This window comes from Coffea arabica, chromosome 1c (genome assembly GCF_036785885.1).
Source record: "Coffea arabica cultivar ET-39 chromosome 1c, Coffea Arabica ET-39 HiFi, whole genome shotgun sequence".
Lineage (NCBI taxonomy): Eukaryota > Viridiplantae > Streptophyta > Magnoliopsida > Gentianales > Rubiaceae > Coffea > Coffea arabica.
Genome location: NC_092310.1, coordinates 56082435 through 56107847, shown reverse-complemented (window position 1 = coordinate 56107847; position 25413 = coordinate 56082435). Strand labels below are relative to the sequence as shown.

The following is a 25413-nucleotide window of genomic DNA, read 5'->3' as shown; positions in this document are numbered from 1 at the left end:
GGTGGTGCTTGCAATTTGGTGGTGATAAGAGTTGAATTCTGGTGCCTAAATTGTCACAGAATCCACAACCAAAACACGTGTCGATTCCTCCTGCTCCTGCCTCGAATTTGTGCTGGAGTAGTTGAATGTGTGGTTTACTTCATCTTTTTCCTTCATACTTTTTGGTCCGAGAAGACCGTAGAGCAGAATTAAGTAGTAGATGGCAGCAATATCTCAGGCGGCAGCCGAAAATAATTATAGCTTGGTTGACAAGCAATGAGTCTATATCTTACTTACTTACAACATGATGCATAATTGCTAACGCCAATGTATCATGTGCCGTCCCATGTACCCAAATGGGGTCTTCTTCCTTTGCTTATTCTTCAAGCTAGAAGAAAAAGACCAACTTCTCGAGTGGCCTTTTCGCTCAATTAAAGTCCTTCCCGTGAGTGATATTCTTCTCTACAGTTTTTTTTTCCTTCCTGATTTTTTAAAGTAAATTTATTGAAACAGCTCCCCCAAGTCACCGGTTGCAGGAGGTCCTCTTGCATGCTCGACATCCCAAGCCGAATAATGCAATTATGCTTTCTCTTTTAGGATGGGTGCACGAAAGATGAAAATTTGTGTACATGCAGCCTATAATTTGGAATGCGAGTTAGCTAGATAAAGAAAATAATCTTGGATGATAAAATTAAATCTAGGGTAGATAATTCTATCCTACCGTCCCAAATTAAGTGATGAGACTCTATTGTGCACTAATTCTTCGATGAGACTCTTCTATTGTTTACTCCGATGATGGTAGGAGTGAGCGTACAAATGAAGACTTTTGGGGAAGGATTTATGAAGTCCAGGAAAAACTGGTCCTCTTGTCTAATAGAGATATCCTTTGAATTATGGGAAACGCCAGCCCATGGAAACTTCTGTGTACTTACCTTTCTAACGTTCCGGTCTGCCAAGCAAAAGCAAATTTGGTCAAGGACACGAGTCGTGGTCCACGAGACTGTGGCAAGAACTCGTGTTTGAATTCCAATTTTATGGAGTTTTTTTTTTTGGTAAAAAAAATTTATTATAACGATTTAATATATATGAGATAAAAAATTAATTGAAAAATATGTTTGTGAAAAATATAGAGATTTTTTCTTTTTTTTTTGTAGAAAATTCCTTTCCAAACAAGGCCCAATTTCCCCCTTTTTTTTAAAAAAAAAAAAAATTTTCCCTTACACATTTTTGTTTTTAGTGCATCAGAAATTTTTAAATTGCAAGGTTTAGTACGAGCTATAAAATGAACTGGCCGTCAAAACACACATTTCGTTATCTTCCGTGGAAGATGACAAGGGTTGATATCTAACTCTGGAAACAATCCAGTATAGGGCCTGAAGCAAAGCACCAGTAGTAGTAAACATGAATAAATATTTAGCGGGAAGCTGAGGGAATCTAGCGTGCACTGCCAGACCACGCATTTGCGCCCCCTACCGGGGCCGGGCCCACCCCGTGGCATAATACACCATCGGTTCAAACTTCAAAGACGTGGTGGCAGTGGGAAGCGGCAGCCGCCTTCTAGGATATTTCCTTCCAATTATTATTTTTATTTAAAGTCAACAGAACCCAAACGAAACCTTACTGCTTCTTTGGTAAAAGCCAGGGCGAAATCTAGGAATTTGGTTAGATTTTCCTTGAATCAGAGGAATCCTTTGACACGTCAACAAAATGCCAGCTGTAGTCTCCTCCCGCGAAATTCCACCACCTTACGTCCGACGTTACCACTGTCCTAGAAGGCTAGAACCACTAGTATTAGATTAGTCCGTTATTAGTCGACTTCCTTTGCTGACTCCCCATTAGTGAAAGAGAAAGAATCTGAGTGTGTAATAAAAATTCGGGTGAATTTTGATTTGTCCTTTCAAAGTCGATCGAATGGTTCATTCAACTCTTGAATGTGATTAAGTATCAATTAAGCTTTTCGAAGTGAAAATTTTGTTCCGAATAAGAACTCCTCTCATTTAATATTTGGTCAATAATATTTGACTAAACTTTAGTGATAAATTGAAACCTCTAGTCTATTTTTTCAGAGACTTTAAAACAATTAACTTCTCGCCTAGATGAGCTGTAAAGGATAAAGTATCGCTCTTCTAATCTGAAAAAAAAAAAGGATTTTGTTGTTGCTATTTTCAATCTTCCAAATATGATTAGAATGAGCTAAAAACGATTCAAGTTAAATTGATATTTTGATATACGTTGAAGGGTTAAACCGAAATCCACCCTGAAAGTTAGTAGTCTAATTTTTTTTTTTTTTTTTTGTTAATTGTCATCCCTGCTCCTACTCTAACTCGGGGGGAGGTTCAACTGAACCTACGAGGGATAGAACCACCACCGGATTTGAATCCTTACCTCCCACCCCACCAAAGCCTTAAGGGCTTGGTGGTGGCCACCAGCCCAAGAGTTGATTCTTTTTTTCCTATTAATTCAAATTTTTATAAAGTTGTACTCTAATTAATGTGAGAATATTTTAGAAAAATAGCTACCTAAATTGATTATTCCAACAAAGTTAACTTTTTTTTTAAAACTGTGTGAAAAAATTAGGACTATCAAAGTGGAACGGAGGGAGTATAAGTTTACTCTTTTATTGCTTCTGGTCATTTAATGCCATAATTAGAATTCAGAAACACGTAATTTGTTACTTTTGATTTTTAAGGTTTTTTTTTTCAGTTTTGAAAAACAAGTGTAAACATTACAAGTGTTAAAAAAATCAATCATTTGAGAACAATCCTCGATTAGAGAATTTCTAAATTGTAGTTTATGTATTTTCAATAAATTAATTGGGTTTGTTTGGATTGTGTTTTATTTCCCCAATTTTATCTGCTTACATCATCATTACAATTTTCAATACACTTTTTTATCTTTCCAATTACCTTTTTATCTCACACACATCACATCACAAAAAGTGTTATAGTAAAAATATTCCAAATAAAACACAATCCAAACAAAGTCCTTTTGGACACAAGACTTCATTGCACACAAGTCTCCATAGTTGAGACCCGTGGACTATAATATACAGACACACTGGGCCGCAGTCCACTGCTCTTGGTTTTCCTTGCTCTTCTCTCTCTCTCTCTCTCTCCTGCCCCTTTAAAAACTGAGCCGATGCATCCCGTTCGGAGCTGCGACATCAAAGGGGTAGGAACAAGGGAAAACAAACAAGAGAGAGAGAGAGATAAAAAGGGGTATGGGAATCTTTGAGCAAAGAGTTGTAAAACCGCAGAGTACAATACTGATACTCTGTGTCTGTCTGTGTTACTTATTTTGTTTCCCTCCAAAAACAACATAAGCCAACTGCTAAGCTGCGGCCAGCCAGCACTCAGGTCCCCTTTTTCTCTCCCTGTCCTTTACTGTCACCAAACCGCCATTTGCTAAATATCGCTGTGTCGATTTCTTTCACCACCTCCTCTTACTGAGAACTCCTATTTACTTCCTTTGCCCCTTTTCCAAAGTCTGTTCACTCCTCACTCACTCATAAACCCCTCTATAAAACCACCCTCCTTTCCTCCCAGTGGTTTTGCTCTCCTGCTTTCTTATATTCTTTTGATAGCAAAACCAACCAATCCCTTTTCTTCTTGATGCTCGGGAAGAAGATTTCCCTGCATAGTTCATGGAAATAGGCATCAGCCCTCAATCTCCAATGTATTCTCGACAAAGAGTCAAGTTTTCAGAACATGTTGTTACCACAAACAAGCCCATAGACGACCGGAGATCACTCACCCCCTCCGGCCAGTCTTTGACCGTCGTCCGGCAAAAAGTTGTGAGAATCATATACACCGACGCCGACGCCACCGACTCCTCCGATGACGAAGAGGAAACTAGGAACGTGCGGAGAGTAAAGAGACACGTGGAGGAAATTAACTTTGGCCCACCTCCTAAAACAACAAAAATCGAGCAGCCGAGGAATGGGAAGAGAAGTCATCAGAGTTTGACTCCGCCGGCGGAACCTGACGTCAGCAGCCGGAAGAAGTTCAGGGGCGTGCGTCAAAGGCCGTGGGGTCGTTGGGCGGCTGAGATCCGGGATCCGACGAAGAGGAAACGGGTATGGCTTGGGACTTACGATACTCCAGAAGAAGCGGCTTCCGTTTATGATAGAGCCGCCGTTAAGCTGAAAGGCCCTGACGCTGTGACCAACTTTCCCGTAGAATCCATAAAGGAAACGGTCGGTGGGACGTGTCAGGGCGACAAAAGTAGTGAAAGCGCCACGTCAGAATATGTCGCTTTGTCGCCCACGTCAGTGCTCCGTTATGATGATGCGACTAGTCAAACGGAGACAGAGGTTTCGGTTGGAATTGGAACTAGCGACGCCGTTTCATCAGCCACTTCGGTTCTCCGTTGCTGCGACGGCTTGACGCCGTTTGGTAATTTCCCCTTCCCGGAGTTTGACGACCTGGGCTTGGGCGCTGACTTCCCGTTAAGTTGGCCGCCGATGGAACCGTCAGGGAAAAATTACGCCGAGGAATTCGGCGAGTTTGACTTCGATGATTTCCTGGTTGAAGTCAGATAAGATATTCATTATCCAAACTTTAGTGCGCTCTCTGGTGGACTGTTTGGTCATGTAAAAGAGAAAAAAAGAATGTGGTGCCTAATTGTGTAATTAGATGCAAATTAGAGGTTTTTTTTTCAAAAAAAAAAAAATTTTCGTTGGGTCATTGTTAAGTTGGCATATATATATATATATATATATATATTGGCGGGAACACGGAGCGTTTATACTTCATAGTCGCGTGAGAAAGCGTAGTACGTGTCTGTGTGAGAGTCATCCACCAGCCTTGAAAGACGGACGGCAATTTTGTTAGAGGTGTTTATAAAGTATTTATAAGTTTTTTGTCCCATGTCAGAGATGTTTGTGGTGTCGTTTATCTTTTACTGTGTGATTTTTTGTTAGTATATATATATTTTTTTTGATACTCATTTTGGTATATTTTATAATAGATAGATCACATGAATGATGAAGTAGAGGTGCTATATCTATCAATCGAAGAAGAAGTGTTGTGTATGCCGTATCCTTCTGTCCTCAAAGGATTGAGAATTGCAAGAGTATGGATGATGACTTCTTGGATGTCACGCCTAGCGTTGCAAAGCTAATCAGGAGTAATTTTTGCCAGTAGGGACAGGGACAGCTGTTTTCATTTTGACAAAAGATCATCATCATCATCATGTGTATCTCTCGAATGAAAATCAATCAAATGGCATTCCGGGCTGGCTGGTCTAAAGTTTGCAGAATCAATCAAATGTATTTTTGTATTTTGTTTAATCAAAGAATCAAATGTGCTGCTATAGTTTTACGAGGAAGGTGAAGAGAGGGTTCAAATACATACATGTACTACACTCCTTATTAGGAGTAAAAAAACAAACCCTAAAAAAAAAAAAAAAAAAAAGTGGTTATATCAATTGTTGGATGAATCCTCTTCCTTGGCTGTGGAACAGAGGGAGAGAGGACTGCCGTTGGTGATGATGGTGGTGGCACTGTTGTGGCTGTGGGAGCAAAGGTAGGATTTGATTGGTGAATGGTGACTTGGTCACCGGCACGTGTTTGACAAACAAATAAGGAAACCGTATATTGCATTTGCTTGCTGGGTTTACTGGAACTCCTCACGCGTCAGAATGCCACGTTTGAGAGCGGTCGTGCCGTGACAATGCTCGGTTACAAATTCGGCTCCACGGGCGGCTACATGGGAGTAAAATTTTTTTGCTGTTCATTGCTAATTACCTACTATTTCCTTTTTCATGATACACTACTGATATGTTCAAAGCCGAATGAATAGCTTAGGAGTTGCACCTGCTCCAGAACATAAAACTAGTACCATCAGATTTGACAGCAAAACTAACTTCTACATACTTTGAATTTTCTGAAATAAATCTCCCCTTTTGAACGATTTCGAAATGGAACTCTACTTGCTGATGAGTGATTTCCCCATTGACTAAAACACACCGCACTTTACAGCTAAAAAAAAAACAAAAAAGAACAGACCACAAACTTCCACCACTGTTGGAGCGGAGCCCATCTTCCTCCCAACGCCAACTTTCTCCATTCTCCAGGAATGGTTGTGCCATCCTCCGTCAGGGACCCACCGCCCAAGGCTGCTGCAACGGCTTTTCCATATTGCCGCCCGCCCTTTTGCGACTAGTGCTCATCTTTGCCACACAAAATATACTACTAATATACTTCCGCACCCATCCTTCCCCGCCAATGCGCCTCATTTCCATCTTTGCATTGTTTGTGTCGAGAGTTTGAAAATCTTCATCCGCTTTTCTTGATTGTGTGACTCTGTCTAAACTGCGACGAAATTCTCGTTCAGACTTGTTGACACCCCAAAAAAAAAAAATTTTTCAATATTTACTCGTGACAATGGGAGTCTAGAGTATTAGTATTTTTTTTGTCTGATACCGTTAATATTTATATAACTTAATCTATCATATTTTATAGGAGAATGAACCTAAAAATTCTGTAAAAACTAAAATTAAAGGAATGTTCTGATACCCATTTTAAATTTTTTATTTTTGCACTACGGATGAAACTCGAACCTGGATAGTAGTCCTTTTTCGTGGGTACTAAACCAAAGCTCAGAGGTGGTTGAGTACCAGTACTTGTTATGAGTGACAGTGGCAACTGAACTGGACTTTTAATTGCACTCCCGTAAATCATCTGCACTGATGCCCCATATCTCTTTAAAAGTGACAATAACGTTGATGATATCTGTAGATACTTTTTTTAAAAAAATTTTCGTGTGTTTTATGACCCTATTAAATAGGTAATGGATACAATTATAGGTGGCTTGGATGCCAAGAAATTAAAACCCATCTTCATCTTGTAGAAATTAAAATCAGTGATTAAAATTTAGCTTTGAATGCCAATTAGTCACAAATGTATCTAATTACTAGCAAAAATTAAAAAATGTATATTAATTTTACATATATGGATTCTTATTCACGAATTTTGTCGCGTATAAACTGCATTTAATTTACATATAAATATTCATATATTAGCTTACACATGTTGTTCGTCAAAAAATTTGAGCAAGCATTGAATTTTCATTGTACATAGAATTATACTAATTTGCAGTTTGAAAAATATAATAATCTTCCATTTCCACTTTGAAATTTTGATCTTCCTAACTTAAGTGTTATAAGACTCCACAGCAAAATCTTTAATTTATAAAACCAAAATCTTTGATTAGGATTAGTGCAATAAAATCGTTTAGATATCTCTTCCAAGAAATAAATAGCAAAGAAAATAGTGAAAGTAAGAAAGAGGGCAGCTAGTGCAGTGAATTTGTATGGCCTTTCGTTTCACTTTTGCTACAAAATTCATGTTCCCAAATATATCTCATTTGCTGGCCCTTTTTTTTTTTTTTTTGGCCGCCTGTCCCCAGCCGTGCCCAGTCAGTATGGCTGGGGACAGGCTAATTAAAAAAAAAAATCGTGGGCCACTGACCTATTGACATTTTTGCAGAGTTTCTGACAATTAGTTCTGCAACCGTGCCTAATCAGCACGGCAGATATAAAATGAGAATTGGTGTGTGTCAGAGATACATTTGTGCGATTTTATATTTTTTTTACATATATTCTAAGCAATTAGCCTCATCTTGTTGACAGCTGCTGCAGTGTTGTTGCATGCTTCTTTCAGGACACTCATCCTATTCTCTTGTACCTGGTCTGGGGGTCGAGATTTCAACGGAATTGAAAAGAAATGAGAGAAAGGTGGATTTTATTACGTTTGGGACTTTTAAGTATGTCAAGTGCTGCTACCGCACCGCACCAAAAAAAATTTTTGTTTGGACAAAACACGAGCGGAAAGCAAAGGAAAACTGATGGAAGCTTACAAAATTTTTAAAAATTACCCATTTTATTCTCACAAATTTATTGAATGAAATTTTATTGACACACATATATATATATATCCAAAATCACTTTACTTCCTTCTAAAACTTCCAAATAACATTGAAATCTCCTCTTTCTTTTATTCTTTTCTTTTCTTTCATAACTTAACATTTCCCATCTTTTCTTGTCTAACCTAAACATCCAAACTAGCTATTAAGGTAAACCAGAAGAAATGGAGAAGTATAACTCCATGATATGCAAGCTGTCTTAAATAGCAATCGAGTGGAATTGACACATTTAAATGGGATATATTGCAAGAGTCTTGTCATACTAAAAGTTTTATTGAAGTGCCAAACCATCATGGGTTGATGAGTCTTGTTGTACTCATTTTTAACTAAAATTACATATAAAAATCATTGATTTTGTTTCTCTTCTCCCACAATCCTTCTGTGTACAATTGTCCATCCATATATATATGTGTGTGTGTGTGTGTATTAATGTGCTATATTTATCTCCTTGCTCCTATGAATTTGGATTCTAAAAGTAGCCGTAAACTAATACTACTCCCTCCGTCCCACTTTGATAATCCTATTTTTTTTCACACAGTTTAAGAAAAAGTAGTTAACTTTGTTGGAAAAGTAAATTTAGATTGCTATTTTTCTAAAATATCCTCACATTAAATATGATACAAGTTTATGGGAACTTGAATTGATGGTAAAAAAAGAATCACCTCTCATTAAATAGGGTAGGTTTATAATAACAACTATTTACATTGAATAAGGGTATTTTAGAAAAATTAAAATATAACTACATTCTTCAATTGGAAAGTGAACTACAATTTGGGATAGATAAAAAAGGAATATAAAACTATCAAAGTGGGACGGAGGGAGGGAGTAACAGTAAATCTTCGTATTCATGCCCACAAAGACATTGGGAACACGAGGAAAATCAATGCAATTGAATCCATCCTTGGTCAAAGATAATACTAGAAAGAGAAAGTAAATTTTGACTTTCTTTACATTACAAGTCGTCGCTTGCCAACTTCGTCTAACCAATGAAAGTTCTGAATTCAATTAATTAATTTTTCTCTCCAAAATAACATGTCTAGTTGAAGTGCATTAATGAGTCAATGTATATTTGGGTTTTACTTATTTTTGCATATAAGTCTCCTCCAACCAATTTTACTCATAATTTTTCTCTCTCATAACAACTTCTATCCCTTTTAATTAACTTGAGTTATTTTTTGTCCACATGCATGTGGTGACTTTTTTTTTAAACTGTGGATTTAACTATTAAAATGGTAAATTTATTAACTTTGATGCAAAGTTGTCAATCATTCATGTAAATATAGATTGCTTTATTATTATTGTTTGTTGCCTTGAATTGAAAATGAATATGACTAGGTGTATAATCACACTGATGAGAAAATTTAAATGCTATCTCAAAAAATACATGTTTTTAATTATACTATTTAATGATTATTATTACATTGTACTTAACAGTTTCTAAAAACTAATATGGCAAATCAAATGTTTGGAATACAATAATTTTTTGGTGTAAATATAAATGATATACATAAGTATTGTCGATGAATTATTTATGCCTCACATCAATTTATAACTAATTACAATAAATATTTTTCCAGGCTAATGCAGGGGATAAATGCTAGATTAAACATAAAATAGATTGCAAAGGTGTGAGCATAAACAGAGGGGTGAGGTGAATAAAATTCTTCTTGATATTGAAGCTGGGAAAAGTCATACTTGCGCGAGGTGAATAAAACATATATGGTAGTAATTCAGTAGAAGGACGTCCATAACAAAACTTGAGGAGAAAGCTCAGTTTGCTGGAATGTGAGACTTAAATCGTAAGTTGAGTGGGAAACAGCGGAAATAGACAAAATTCAGTGGACCGGCTCAAAAGCTTTGCTGATGCTACTCAACAGGCTACCGGCGGCTGTGGTCACCAATCAATGGTTTTAAACAGTTCCGAATGTAATCGGGTTGATATTAATTGACAGAAATAGCCACATGTGCTCCGGCTTTTGGTGGGTCCCACCACCTAATGTAGGTCAACCAACCAAAAAAAACGACAGTCACCGTAGGTCCATAGCCACAAATGACTTTTAACTAGTAGTAGTAATTATAAAGCCGACAAATAGAGGATACGTTTATTGCCAAGCCAATCATGAATTCTTCTCAAGCCGCCTTTCACTGCAAGAACCACCCGAAAAAAAAAAAAATCAATAATGTTCGTTGAATCTTTTTGGAGATACGACCTATGAGGGGACCTTAATTAATCCATCATGGTAAAAAATTTTAAAAAAAGAAATAAAGGTGTTTAAGCGAAATTGCCGATTAGGATTGCACCCAATCAAACTCGTGCTTTTATTGATAAAGGAGATCAATTCATTTTTCTTCATTTCTTTAATACTTCCTCCCTTTTTTTTATAACTGACGTTTAAGATTTTGCACATCAATTAAGAAAAGTTTTTCATTACTTAAATCTGTACGCTACTTTCCTTTTGTACCCTCATTAATTACTAGGGTTGTTACAAAGATAGGAGCAATAATTACTAGGAGTAGTAATTAAGAATCCTGTATTGGAAAGGAGAGATAAAAGGGTAAAATTGTGAAAAAATAATTAATACTGTATAGCGATAATAAAACGACAGAAAAAAGTACATTAAAGCAAATTTCTTAAACGTCAGTCATAAAAAGAGGGAGGGAGTAATAATGTAATCCGGGTCTCGTTATTACCGATTCCAGATTATGCACTCGAAAACAAAAAGGCCTCCCAGGCTTTGTATTTTGTTAGAATCTTCACCGAGTGAAAAATCTATAGATTTCATCGTCCGTTTTATTCTCTTTTTTTTTTTTTTACGTATGTAAATATGTGTAGATATCTTTCGTTATGTAATTTTATTATGAGTAAAAATGATCGATCCTAACGAACGAGTGAATCAAACAAAGATGGTAGTTAATAAATATTACTATGAGCTGCTCTTCATGGTTTCATTTGTACGTACGTGCTCTGCTTTTCTGTTTCCTGTTTTAAAATATTGGTGATTAGTGGCGGATGCAAAATGTGAGAATTACTTTTACGAGCATTAATTAACACTAGACGAAAAATATTTGTGAAATGGTGGATTATTTACGAGGATTATTTGTTTCGTCCCATGTTCACGGAGTTACTGCAGAACAATCCTGTGACCCCTTGGGGTTATCCTGTATCCCTTCCTGGCAAAATTCGCCCCCGCTAGATATAGAATTAGAGTACTGTAACGTCCGTGACCCGAAAATGGTGAACCGTTTGATTTGATTTGACAATGAAAATCCATTCCAACATTTTTAGCTCATGTTGTATATCCTCCACGAGAAAAACAAAACCAGATTATCCTAAATTTTCGGGAGCAGAAATGTTGGATTTGGAGCCCACAGCGATGTCTGCTTCATCAAATTATAAACTACTCACCACCCTCCATTTCATTTATGGTGATGAAGATGAACAGTAGATTATGACAGATTTGGAGATTTTTTTTTTTTTTTTTTTTAGAAGCATTCCTTGGGTCAATGGTCTCCCATTAACACTAATTGCTTTGTTTGATTCCAAAAATGTGGCAACAAACACTACTAATTGCTTCCTTCTAATTTGGAAGAAGTGGTGTGTTAATTTTTTCGTTTTTCATTTTTTTTTTAATAATGGATAAGAATGTGGTTGCTTTCGCTGTCACGTTAGCCCTCTCCACTCCTGAGAGCCACTATGGTCCGGACCGGAGGATGTATTGGTGACGACGAACATCTGAAGAATATCTTGTCCGCCGGTCTGTGGGGGAAAAAGAAAAACAATCCGCACCCAATCATTTAAATTAAATAAAAAATAATAATAATGGAGTACTTGTTTTTTTTTTTTTTTTATATAGTAAAATATACAGTATTACTTAAAAAGGAATTTGAAGTTCAGATGATCTGCTGGTTTTCTTCTATCAGGGGTGGCAAATAAAATAATTCAACGTTTAAAAGCGGTAGATCGCTGTGCAATTGAAGAACCGCAAATGACTTGGATATCTTTTGGTTTAGTCCTAATTTGAACTCAAAATACTCGACGCCAAATTTTACAAATAGATGAAAGGAAATTGCGATGGAGAAAATACCAAGAAAAACTTTCAGTCTTTGGTTCAAGCCTTCAAGGCCCACGAAAAACAACTTTTACGGCCCATGTATGTTGGCCCTATAGTAGGAGCCCTAAAGAGAATCGCCTACAAAGCACAAAAGGCCCCCTGTTCTTCGGAGGCAGTCGACAGCCGAAACGCGAAAGGAAAGAGATAATCAGCAATCAGCCGCAAAGACTCCCAAACCGGACATTCATTCCCCGACACCTACAGTCTTCAACCCCATCGCCAGGTAACGTCGCTTCGGCTTTTCCAGCGCTTCATCACTATTTCATTCCAAATTAAGAGAATATTATGCTCTTTTTTCTGCTCATTTTATGCTGAAATGTTTGAGCCCGCTGCGAATCCTTTTATATTAAGGAATATTTTTTTTTGGGGGGCAATCGCTTGCGGCCCTTTGCGTTCTTTGGATTGTTTAGGTTTTAAAAAAAGAATCGATATGGCTGAGGAAGAAAATCATAAGGAGGCGGTGCAGGAGGAGGCAACCGCCCAGGAGGAAGTCAAGGATGAGGCTGGGGATGTAAGTCTTTCTCGCTCCATGGGTTTGTTTAGATATATGTCTCGGGCGAATTGAATGCTTGTTTCTTTTTATGTTATATTATCGAATTGAAAGGTGAGATAATTTTCAAAGTTGGGATTTCACTCTCTGACAATTAGGGTTTTGGCGTTCGCGTCTTGGTATGTGACTATTTGCTGCGGAGGAACGGAAAGAAATATTGTACTTAGTTTCTATGCTGAAATCAGTAGCTCTGTAAAGGAAGATGCTTCTCTTTTCGATTCCCATTGATTTTTAGGTGAATTCATTAAATCCTTGAGCTCTTTTTTTGCAGATTGCCCCCTTTGATCCCACAAAGAAGAAGAAAAAGAAGAAAGTTGTAATTCAAGATCCTGCTGATGATCCTGTGAGTGAGTTGGCTGAAAAAACTGAAAGCCTATCAGGTAAACTATTCCACATTCGGAGGGTACCCGTGCACTGGTTTTTTTTTTGTTATTCCCCTAATGTTGACATATGCGTGCAGTTTCTGATGGCCTTGAAACTACATTTGCGGGTTTGAAAAAAAAGAAGAAGAAACCTGTAAGTATGCTGCTGTCCATGTTTATCTGAACAATTTAATATACATTACATTGTATCTCGAGCTACCATGACATCTTTAAATTATTGGTGCAGGCACATACAGATCTATTGAATGATGACAAGGAAAACACAGGAGATGAGTTGGATGGTAAATGCTTGTTCTCTGAAACTGCTACGTGGGAGAGAATTCAGATTCTGTTGGGTCCTAGCCGTCCGAGTTTTTGTACATGTTCCACCGGTTAACATTTCTGTGTTTTTGTAGATCAAATCGGAGAGGATGAAGAAGCTGAAGGAATTGTTCTGCAACACTATCCATGGGAGGGAAGTGATCGAGATTATGAATATGAAGAGGTGATTCTTTTTTTTTAAGTCACAATTTGCAGCCATTCATGTTCTTATAATTATCGAACATAGAAAAAGGGATCTAATCCCTTTTTTTTTTGAAGGAATATCTTGGTCAAGTGCTCATGTTAATGTTAAGATCTAACTGTGCTTTCCTATGCTTTTCTTTGTCATTACTGTAATTTCATTTAAAACTTTGCAGCTTCTGGGAAGAGTTTTCAACATTCTTCGTGAGAATAATCCTGAGCTTGCTGGAGACAGGCGGAGGACAGTAATGCGGCCTCCTCAGGTTCTTCGTGAAGGCACCAAGAAAACTGTTTTCGTGAATTTCATGGACCTCTGCAAAACGTACGTTATATCTGTCCAAATTACATGTCATCATACAAAACGCTTGTGTACTCCCCCCCCCTTCTTTTATTGGGGATGCTTGCCTTATAGTGCTTCAGTTGCTTGTGTCATTCTGCAGCGCTTGCACACTTGTCTATTCATTTTTTTAATGGGAACTCATTAGTTGCTTAATCAACCTATTGTGTAGCCTCAAAATGGTAGTCCTAGTAATTTTTGCTGCAAAATGTATTACAGTTAGCTTGTAATGAATTCTCATTTGTGAGCTTTGTGCTTTATTTTTCAGTAGAAGGTTTGATTTATTATGAATCAGCTGAAACACCATGTTATTTCTTTTTAAATTTCCTTTGGTGTCTCTTTTGTTCTCTCTTTATATCTAGTGAACCTGTCAATGTGCAATATGTCAGTAATGTTGCCTTTGTTTTGTTGATATCTATGAACAGGATGCATAGGCAACCAGAGCATGTCATGACTTTCTTGCTGGCTGAAATGGGTACAAGTGGGTCACTTGATGGACAGCAAAGGCTTGTTGTTAAAGGAAGATTTGCGCCTAAAAATTTTGAGGGCATCTTGCGGCGATATGTCAGTAAGTTCTTGTCATTGCCACCTGGCATGCCTAGTCAATTGTGAGATTAAATTGTTCAATTTGTAATTTAGAAGTGGATACCTCCTACTGATATTCAATCCTGGAAAGTAATTAAAGCAATCTGTCACATTGGTCTGGTTGTAAGGTCACCTAATATTCTGTAACAAGTGGATATTAGTTCAAGTTTTGTAATATTTGCAGAGATTTTGCTGACGATATATTTTATATACAGATGAATATGTCATTTGCAATGGGTGCAAAAGTCCCGATACAATCCTTTCAAAGGAGAACAGGCTCTTCTTCCTTAGATGTGAAAAGGTATGATATTGTTTCCCCCTGGCCGCCCTCTCTTTTTGTAGGTATAGGGTTCTACTCTAAATTGTGAAATTTCCAAGCATTTTCTCTTTCAAGACCTTTTACTTTTGATAACTTGTCCTTTTCCTTGTAGTTGGAATATTAATTATTCATGTTACTTCTTATCATTTCTGTTTGCCAATTGGGGCTGGGGTGTGTGACGATTTGTGTTTGCCTGCATTGTCTGATCGTGTTTCCTGAAGAGCATTTTGCTCTGAGGCCTCTGCAACTTGTTTTTATCCAAAACTTTGGAAGCTTTACTTTCTCTCTCCTCCCCCAAAACCACCACAACCCCCCCCCCCCAACAAACACCCAAGGGGCAGGTGGAGTAGAGTGATTGTAGAGGAGAAGAGGGCCTGTGTGTGGTAGGGCGTCGAGAACGTCATTGATTTTTGAGTTTCTTAAATCGTCTGTGTTCTCATCTGCTCTTTGGAAAACTTAAATCATCCTGACAGCTTTTGTCACACAAGGCCAATGATGTATTCCGAAGAGCCTACATTGTCTGATACATTTTTTATGATTAGATGAATATGACTGTTCTGAGGCCTTGTGGAAGATGCGAGTACTTTTGTCTAAGATTAGTGACACAACTTTTGGTTGCAGAATTGCAGTCCCAATGAACTTTTGGTTACTCGTGAAAATTAAGGAACAGCTCCGGATGGATTTGTTTATCCTATTTTCGTGTTTTATCTTCTTTACTATTGCCTTGTGAATATCTTTCTGAAATTACTCGTCTGTTTTTTCATTGCAGTGTGGTTCTGGAAGGTCAGTTGCTCCAATTAAAGCAGGATTTGTTGCTCGTGTTGGTCGCCGGAAAGCTGGAACTTGAGTTGGCTTGTTAATGTTCGGCTGGAAGGCTTTTCTGAAAATTTTGAAGTCTGTCTAGTAATCTTGTTTGAGTAAATTCATGTTACGAACATTTGAATCTTGCTTTTTGAGAAGAAATGTTATTGTTAAATATATATATATACAGTGTGCGACTTTAATATGCTATGCAAACTGCATTTAAGTTGAAAGTTCAGATCACTCCCTGCATGCTAACAGCCGCTGGGCTTTTGCTTCTTAATAATCAGGGAGGAACATCGGTCAGTTGAGGATAATCCACATCTAAGCTTTGTTCGTTTTCTTGATTATTATAGAATGAAAGAGTCTTCTGTATATGAAAATCGAAAAGCAGCGGTTGGCTCCTCGTATTGCTTTTATATTCCGCGGCGCTAGCTGATATATAATCCTGACATTAAAAAAACAAAAGAAAAAAGAGGTTACTTGCCGCATTTTTGCAACAAAACATTAAAAGGGTGCCCAAAAAGAAGTGAAGGATGCCAAGTCTAGGCAACAGACCCGACATGTTGACAAATCAGCTCATATTGATTATTCTGTATGCGACGCCATCTTTTAAGGATGCAAAAAATTGCTTGCTACAACAAAACTACAGCCACAGCACAATGAGAAAATTTTGCCCCTTATATAATCTAGTTAGGAGTGTTTATTTATTTTGAAGAAACCCCTCCAGCCCCCTAATCTCCAACCTCGTCTCGTTCTTCAGTTTGGGCTTGCGAAATGGTCTGCCCGCCGCCCATGCAAAGATCTGGGAACGTAAAAGCCTGACATCAAGGTCTGCCCGCCACCATGAATGGATGCTCTAGGACCCAAAAGGGCACAAAAAGCAATCAAAACTCGAAAACAAGTTTCTCCATAAAGCAAAACTGGAATAGGAATTTCTCTTTGTCATTCTCAAAAAAAAAAAAAAATCCTATTTGTCAATCCACCAACAACCGCAAATAACACACACACATACTATTTAAGGGAAACCCACAGCCCAATCCATAAGGCATGTTGACTTTCAGACTACACTGAGAACTTTAAGTAGTACGCACACACATCACTCTCACAATCGATGTGGGATATAGGGAAAGAAGGAGGGAAAACACCACCAAAACTATTGCCAAAGGCTCACCAACGGCTTTTACCACTCCTATTTGTCAATCCACTTGTATATATACATACGTACAGTCGGATAGCAATGTAGCGGAATTCAAGACGCTCGAAAATTTGTTTAACCAAATAATCGACAGAAGAAAGGATTAAAGAAAGAAGAACTCCACTGGGAGTTGATTTCTCGAAGTTTGATTAATACAAAAGTCAAACTTTTGAAATTAATTAAGCCCAAACAAAAAAAAAGAAAGAAAAAGAAGAACCCCAAATGATAGGTTGTTCTTAACTAAAGAAAGAGACATTTGGACTGTTAGACATTATTGAGTCCCTTGAGCGGGGGAAAAGCGTGTGATCAGTAATTTGCTCAGCTGGCCGTCTTGTAAAAATACCAATCGGGCCTTCTAAATTATGAGAAAGATATTGGTGACGCAGCATGAGGAAAAACTCCTAACTTTTGAATAAATTAGTTTTTCAAAAACTAGTTTTTTAAATACTATAAAAATTTTTAAAAAGCACTCTAAAAAGTAATATCAAATTTTTTTATTGTTTAAAAAATATCTCAAAATATATTTTAAAAACTCTACTACTCTTAAATATTCTAAAATATTTTTTAAAAATATCCCAAAATATACTCTAAAAACTCTGCTGCAGTAAAATTTTTCAAAAACATCCCCAAAATAAACTAATTCAAACGGAGCCAATGGGCTAATATTTGAACTGATTCTCCTTCAAATCAAATCAGACTGTATTGTCTTTTGGGGTAGATTCCAGATGCTACGTGATCTCTGGTGATGAGGGAAGCTGTCGATTAACCAACCCCCTTTAGTGGAGTTGGCCACCACCTTTAGTGTGGGGTGGGAGGTCAAGGGTTCAACCCTTGCTCCCATCAAAAGTTGCTACTTAATGTGGCTTTACTTAAGATCCATGTGGGTGCTGTGCACCCGTATGGCCCGATGGTAGTTTAGTCCACATCGATTTCCCGTGACCCTGTTGGGTCCCTCCCCTAGTATAGGCTATATTAGGATTAGGAGTAGATGTGGATGTAGATGATGATAAGTGATAAAAAAAAAAAAAGAGAGAGGGAAGCTGTCGATTTAGATTAAAGAAACTGCTACAACACTATAATAATGGAAGACGCAGCAAAGATCTGAAGAGATGTGTAACCTCAGCAAGAGGCAGATAATTAATTTAATTAATAATATGGTGGAAGGGAAATTTGGGCGTGGCATGAAATAAGAGCATGTCACGTCTGTCTCTGTTGATTTCATCTCCACCAATCGAAAGGTGTTGAGTCCATCTTTTTTCAACAGCCTGAATTAGACTTTTGTTGTTTTATAAACCTAATCCCAGAATTAACCTCAAAAGCCGGCAACTCTTGAGGCAATCCCAGGGACTTATATCCCAACCCAAACCCAACCCCAACCCCGATGTGGGACAAATGTACCTATAGGGGGGACCTGCTGCTAAGTGGGATACTACCATCTCTTATTCTACTTTTGGTTTCTATCCTTTTCTTCAATTTGATGATTTGACCATTAAAAAGAAAGAAAAGCCCATCCTTCTGCATTGTTTGATGAAACCGTGCGATACTCGTTCTCCTTATCTTTTTCTTTTCTTTTCTTTTCCCCATGAATTAAACACGTAGATGTAGTAGTTGTCCTCTTATTGCACAAAAAAAACAAAAATAAAGGAACATAAAGAATTTAAGGGGATTTTTTTTGTTTCAGATTTAGGGTTCTTCCAGACACATTATAAAGAATTTCATCTGGGAAAGAAAAATGGTTGATGAAATGAAACGTGCACAACATACTTCATTCATTGGATTGGATTACTGTCAAAGGAATATGTGCCCTATTATGGGGTGCTTTAAGATTGGAAGGAACGCTGGGCACAAAAAACCTCAGCCCTTTATCCTGAAGGGTTTCTATTTCCCAAACTTTTTTATCTTTATAGCTCTGCAATTGTCTTTTCTAAGAAATCTTGTCGACCCCTGAAAATGATGTAAATGACCCATTACATAAGAAGATTCCGTCCAGCTCCAAAACGCATATTTACGAAAAGGTTGCAACAACACCTAACCATTCTTTACTCAAATCAGCTCATTCTCTAATACTAATCTTTTCACCGAAAATTCTGCAACAGCCGAGCAGTCAAAAAACCTGGCTGGATGGAACTTGGAAGTCACTTTTATGTAGCAAAAATGCTATACAGGTGTTGCTGTAAGAATGCTACTAAACCTTAAACTAAACAATTGTGTGATGTGGGTCTGAATTCTCATTCTCAGTACCTTTTGGTCGGGATCTTGAAAGACTAATAATGCCCAAGGCCAAGAGGTAGTAGTAAATACCAACGTATTGCATCTTCTTATTACAGTAAAAACAGAAAAGGGAAAATTCATGTATCAACTTATAGGGAAAATAATGCCCATTATTTTACCTACCCATATCCATAGGGAATTGTGTTACTCCAATCAGAGATCAAAATTCCAGAAAGAATCAACTATTTTCCAGTCAATTTTGTTTGCCCCTGTAGATTTTTCCGTCACTCAGGAGACAAAAAAGAATCCCATTGCCTGGATAAACAACAATGGATACCCCTCTGGATTCTCTAAGTCCCAGCCGAAAGGCAAAAGGGGATAAAGGAAAAAGTCACACAATTTTCACGTTTGGACTAGTATTTGGTGGAGTATTTTCAATTTCATACACTATGAACCCGCACCTCACCTGGTCAAAATTGCACGTCCCAACTCCGAATCAAACAGACAGTAGTTAAATTAAACCCCTAAACTTTTATCTGAATTCCCCCAAAATGTTGAAGAATCCCCGGCCCATCAATCACCCCCAGCCCATGTTGAGAAACACTCCAAAAGGATAGAGAAACAAGTGGTGGTGGCCGGTGGGAATGGGATTACCAAAAAGTCAGGCTGTAGTGTTTTGCCGCTGTCCCCTTTCTCCTTCAGCTGATACCATCAAATGCTTCCAACCATATATATTGTAAACTCTCCACTTCTCTCACTTCACTCTCTTCCTTCCTTGCACCCCTCCAACCCTCTCTCTCTCTCTCTTGCCGGAGGAGATTCAGACTTGTAAAATTTTTCCCCTTCGTCAAATCATTATTAAGTTTTCTTGGACTCCCTATATCTCTACCTTTGTTTGGAAGTGGAAGATTCAAGGAGAAAGGGTGAGAAGCGAATATATATATCTCCTATATTTATTATTTCCTCTTCTTCCCTAGCTCATAATAGTATGTTTTTCCCTCTTGTCTTTCCAATCAATTTCTTCCTCCATCTGATAATGCGAGGCTTCACTTTTTTTTTTTGGTTCAGCACATAACTTCTTATTTAACATTCTCTGCCTTTTTCAATCCGTATCTCCTTTTCGTATGTTTTTAGAGAAGTTTATATTAAATTTCATCTTTTTCTTCTTCCAGAGGTGCCCCACAAGCTTGAAACTTGAAATCCATCTCTGTTGATTAGTCGTCCCCTGATCTGAGGTAAGAAGTATGAATCCACTTCTCTGTTTCTGTGTCACTGCAATTTCCTCAGTTTAATATGCATTCATATGCATACAAAATGAATCTTTTTATTCTAACCCTGCAAGTTAAAATTAATAATAATAAAAAATTCGTTTGGTCCACTGAAAAGTTGGGTTCCCTTTTTCTTAAATTAATTTTTTTTTTTACCATTTTGGGGGTTTAAAGTTGGACTTAAAATTCTGGACAATGCTTCATTTCCTTTTCTTGCTCCTCGTAAAACGTTGTCCAAAAGGTACGCTAATCTTTCGTTTCACCTAATTGCTGGCAGTTCTTCCAGTATGTTGAAAGTTGGTCCCTTTGCTGGTAAGAACTTTGATAGGAGTTGGAATCAAATCACCGGTAGAGACTATTTTGACATTCGACACCACATTTGTCAAATGTCATTAAAATTTCTGAACCCTTTAAAATATGTTGTTGGTTCATGGTTATAGTATCAAGAAGGAAAAAAAAAAAAAAAAACTCATTTGTCAATAATAGCAGTAAATAAAAGAATCTATAAAAAAAAAAACTATAAATATTTCTCGAGGAGATTGCTACTCTTATCATTTTTTTGTTTCACTCTTAACTCCTCCCATTTATTAGTCTTTTCCTTTTTTTTTTTTTTTTGGTTTTATGATGGGTGGGCTGTTAAGCTGTTTTTTTTTTTTTTTTTTTTTTTTTTGGGAGGAGAGAAGGGAAAAATGAGAGAAGGGCGGGTGGGGGTTGGATTCATGAATCAGCAAACATAACACGACCGCGTGGATATAGCTGGAGATGGTGTTCTGTACAGTTGTGTCAAAGCCCCCATGAGTGCTGAGGCCACGACCTCGTCATATAGAATTTTTTTTTGTGCCTTTGTTTATTTATGCGGACTATTTATCAATTACTCTGAAGTTCCCGCGCTCTACATGCGCGTGGTGCCACGCCGCACTTATGTGAACCGGGAACGTGCTTGGTCCTTGCCATGTGTCGCCCATAATTTAGTCCAATCATTGTGGGCCCTATTGGTTTATGTTAAAAGTAAAAATATCCAATTAGTCACACTCTCACCTCAGTTTCATGGACGAAATATGAACGTTGGAAGCTTCTTTCTAGGCCCAAAGCCACTTTCCTCTGTTGTCTTGTTGTTGTTGGATCGGTCCGTTTCACATAATGATGCTTTGGGCCGGCTTGCATCAGATTCTTCGGGCTCTCGTCTTCGTCCTAATTTTGTACCTAGTTCTTTTGGTGCAAATATTTAGTAATCGGAACTCAGCAAATAGTAAAATTGAAATGTTTGTCTTGTTACCACTGAAGCACAGAGTTGTGGTTTGGAAATGAAACTGAATGGTGGCAATAAAAGCTCAGATGGGCTGATGTTTGGATTGTGCTTTCGCTGGACTTGATGGTTTAAGCTTGATTACTGTTTCTCCGTAATTTCCAAAGGATGGTATTGATTGTCTAGGTTAAAAATTATATCCTTCAGTGATGAGATCAATATTGCAAATTCGCATTCCATGTACAAGGGATGAAGACGAATTTTATGCAGTATCTCGTAGCCATTATTTATGCTGAGCTAAATTGCAGGCATTGTTCAGACCAAGGTGTTCTGCTCAATCAGCACAATGGCAGCCACGTTGGTGAGTAGTTAATCTTCATATGCAGTGTACCTCTTCTACTTGTTAATAAAGAATACAGATGATTGTTTGATCGTTTGGTACCCCTTTCTTCGTGCATTTTGGTGTGGAAGTAAGGAAAGTCAATAAGGCCACCAATCTCGGCTGTTCATGCAAAGGATTTTTTGTATGCACTAGGCGCAGCCTGCATGGTCTGAGAAATTTAAAGCATTTAGCTTTGAAACCAAAATCGGGTGGGAGCTTAAGATGACATGTTGTTATTTTGTTCCTTATTTCAGGTCAAGCAGAATAAGTTGAAGAAGACTATGTCAAAAAAACCACATTCCTGGTGGTGGGATAGCCACGTCAGTCCTAAAAACTCTAGGTGGCTTCAAGAAAATCTCGAAGGTTAGAGTATAGGTTGAACCTTTCTTTTCTTTTCTTTTTCTTTTATTACTTTCATTTTTTCAACTGCTATATGCTTTACTTTCTTTATTGGGAACTGTCCCCCACCCCTCTCCCCCCGGGGGGACACACAAAAAAATATCCCTATAAAAAAAGTGAAAAATAATAAAACGAAAGGAAATATAAATCAGCTTTTTGTTTATATCAAATGTCATCTAAATTTCTAATGGTTATTGCAGTTCATTTTTATCATGCTTATCCACTATTTTCTTTATGGGTTCTCATACTAAATGTTTTTGAGTCTAATTAGAAGCACAAAACAAAACTTTTTTTTTTCCTGGTTAGTCATCAAAGAATTAAGTAGATGCTTAATACTGAAGAGGAAAATAGTCATTAGATTATTGCTTGAAAAAATGGTTTCTTTTTCTCTCTGTATACAAGAAAAGCTCCCTTGGCTTTGAGAGCGGGGTTATCGAGCACTCCTTCCAAACCCACAAAAGTCGGAATCTAAAAATTTGCTGTGGCCACTGGTTTTAGAATATTTTCAGTTTTTTTTTTTAATATATAAAATGAGGAAGTTAAAACTTTTTTATCTTACCTGAAATATTCCACTAACTGGAATATACGAGTGATTGATACGCAGAAGGCACCAAAGATTGTATTAATTTATTAATAAAATTCAGTCGCTTTCTTAAAAAGGGTCAAAAGTCGGTGGCGGTCATTCTATCATATGGGCTCTGGGACGATGATGTACGCCATATGTCTGTAACTTCAACCACAGTTCAATTTGATTGCATGTGATGGTAAGCTAAGCCATTCAAGATGTCGAACCAAAAACTGACAAAAAGATCATTGATGTCAGAGATGGATCAGAATATCAAACGGATGCTGAAACTCATTGAACATGATGCGGATTCGTTTGCTAAAAAGGCCGAAATGTATTACCAGAAGAGGCCAGAACTTATTAATCTCGTTGAGGAGTTCTACCGAATGTACAGGTCATTGGCAGAGCGTTATGATCATGTTACTGGAGAGCTTCGGAAAAGCATTCCCTCGGATCTCCAATCGCAGGGCTCCGGCATCTCAGATATAAGTTCTGAACCACCTTCCACTTTGCCATCTCCTGATCGACGGCCCAGCCGACGAAAATCTGGTACTCGTGCTGCTGGATTTGAGTTTTTTCTTGGGGCTGGTGGAAATGGCACAGACATGTCCAACAAAGAAGGAGATGAATCATCAACCCTGGATTCTGATTCAGAATCAGATGATTCTTCTGTAAACAATTACACAGCAACACACAGCAGTGATGATGACCAAGGTTTGCGTAAGAGGATTATTGAATTGGAGGTAGAGCTCCGTGATGCAAAAGAAAGGTTTTTAATGCTACAGGAGGAGATTTCTGAAGGCTCCCACCGAGGAACCAAAAATGAAAACTCTGAAATTTTGCTGGCTAGACTAGCAGGATATGAGGAAGAGTTGAGGAAAGCAAGGGAGAAGATTAGACTATCTGAGGAACAGATTAACATGTTGAAAGATGAGCTCCAAAAGTACAAGACGATGGAATTCACCAACAGTGTGCATGGTAAGGATGTCTCTGTGCTAGAAGATGCAGTGGTTGTGGAAGACGGTTCCAAGGTGCACAAACAAGAGCTGACAGACCTTCAAGAACCCAATGGTGATTCGGAAACAGTGCACTCAGAAGACAAAATCCACAACCTCAAGAAAGAGTTAAAAATTACGAAAGAGAAGCTTCTTGATTCCGAGAAGGAAGTTGCACGCTTGAGCTTGGAACTTCAGAATAATGGGTCAGCTATCCATGGCTTGCAGGATCAGCTAGGATCATCACAAAAAGATATTTCTACTTGGAAAACCAAACTTGAAAAAGAGAGAAGGGAGGTCTTGAAGCTGCAGGACCGAATTGTGAGGTATAAATCCAATATATCAGATCGTGATCAAGAAATCAGGAGATTAAGGGAAACAATTTCCAATGCTAACGAGAGCTTATCAGAGGAGAACTCTCAGCTTCGAACTGAAATTACTCGAATGGTGAAGGAAAAGACGTATCTGGAGGATAATCTGAAAGAAATGGATTTACGCTGCCAATCTTTGGAAGAGGATGTCAGACGGATCAAGGTGGGGAAAGCAGAGATGGAAGCTATGCTTGGGGCTGAAATCGACGAATTGAGGGTAGGCATTCTCGAGAAGAGCAGTCACATTGAAGAACTGAATAGAAGTCTTGATACATTTAAGTTGAACCATGAAACATTGAGGGCAGAGAAGGATGCACTTGTTGCAAAAATTGTTATGTATGTTGCAGAAATTAGTTCCAAAGACATCCGCTTTGATGAAATGAGCAAGCATTTGCACCAATTGCATGTGCAGCATGTTGAGTTGATTGCTCGAGCTGATGTAGCGCGTAAACAGGCGGAAGAGCTGCAATTAAGAATTAAAGAACTGGAGAGAGAGGTGGGGAGGCAGCGAGAATTAATTTTGGAAGGAGCAGAAGAGAAAAGAGAGGCTATAAGGCAGCTATGCTTCTCACTTGAGCATTATAGGAACGGCTACCATATGCTACGGCAGGCTGTCATAGGGCACAAGCGGCTTCCAGTGATGGCATCCTAAAGTAATTGACAGCAACGGACACCGTCATTCCTCCTCTTCCTCTGTCCCTGTAAAATGCAATGATCTGTTTTGTTTTGCATGTGATGCTACTTGGGATTATTATCTTGGTTATGTCCCGGTCCTTCTGGTTCTTCTGACTCTATGCCATTGCTGCTGTAAAATTTATCTGCCGCTCAGTGCCCTACCATTTGTACTTTTGATGATACGAGTTTTTTGTACTCCTTTTGCATTTGTTGGCTGCTTGAGAGCTTGCTGCCACGACTGTTGTGTTGGGGGCAGGGACGGAGGGATGAGTGCATATCTGCCGCATCAGGGCAGATTTAAATTTGGAGCACGTTTAACCATCCATCCGAGTAACCACGTATAGTCAATTTGCTGAATCAACAAAAGCTGTTCATGTATCAGATGTTGAAACTAAAATTCTCTCAATGCTTTGCACTTGTGAAACAGTTCTGAATTTGTTTGGATAAGAGTTTATTTGGATGATTTATTTGAAATAATTACTGTAGCACTTTTTGTGATGTGATGTATGTGAGATAAAAAGATGATTAAAATTTGTGGAGTAAATTTTTTTATTTGAAATCAAAGTTGTCCAAACAAACCCGAATCTTTATGCTCCAATCCTAACACATAA

The 25413-nt window shown here is 38.0% G+C and overlaps 3 protein-coding genes and 1 non-coding gene across 13 annotated transcripts; all 4 read left to right on the top strand.

The window, feature by feature from the left end:
- The first annotated feature begins 3015 nt into the window (after positions 1–3015).
- Positions 3016–4474, top strand: LOC113731506 (pathogenesis-related genes transcriptional activator PTI6). Its single transcript, XM_027256813.2, is given in 2 exon segments — positions 3016–4171; positions 4173–4474. Coding segments are annotated over 2 exon segments (741 nt in total). The 5' UTR covers positions 3016–3622; the 3' UTR covers positions 4365–4474.
- A 7481-nt stretch (positions 4475–11955) lies between these two features.
- LOC113731497 (eukaryotic translation initiation factor 2 subunit beta-like) lies at positions 11956–15730 on the top strand. The gene is made up of 10 exons (XM_027256802.2): positions 11956–12239; positions 12427–12527; positions 12838–12946; positions 13027–13082; positions 13176–13230; positions 13345–13433; positions 13627–13772; positions 14213–14355; positions 14588–14673; positions 15461–15730. The coding sequence occupies exons 2-10, from the start codon at positions 12447–12449 to the stop codon at positions 15536–15538; spliced, it is 843 nt and encodes a 280-aa protein (XP_027112603.1). The 5' UTR covers positions 11956–12239; positions 12427–12446; the 3' UTR covers positions 15539–15730.
- Positions 15176–15259, top strand: LOC113687250 (small nucleolar RNA SNORD34). The gene has a single exon (XR_003447727.1). It is a non-coding gene; the product is annotated as a small nucleolar RNA SNORD34 (small nucleolar RNA).
- A 3576-nt stretch (positions 15731–19306) lies between the features above and the next one.
- LOC113731469 (protein NETWORKED 4A-like) lies at positions 19307–25300 on the top strand. Of its 10 annotated transcripts, none has more exons than XM_072080280.1 (6): positions 19307–19824; positions 20074–20136; positions 21724–21776; positions 21887–21964; positions 22052–22160; positions 23020–25300. In XM_072080280.1, exons 4-6 carry the CDS (start codon positions 21962–21964, stop codon positions 24777–24779), a joined length of 1872 nt encoding a protein of 623 aa, XP_071936381.1. In that variant the 5' UTR covers positions 19307–19824; positions 20074–20136; positions 21724–21776; positions 21887–21961; the 3' UTR covers positions 24780–25300. The 10 variants fall into 10 exon arrangements, with proteins under 10 accessions (XP_071936381.1, XP_027112563.2, XP_027112580.2 ...); XM_072080282.1 differs by lacking the exon at positions 19307–19824 and adding an exon at positions 19868–19887; XM_027256762.2 differs by lacking the exon at positions 21887–21964.
- The last annotated feature ends 113 nt before the right edge of the window (positions 25301–25413 follow it).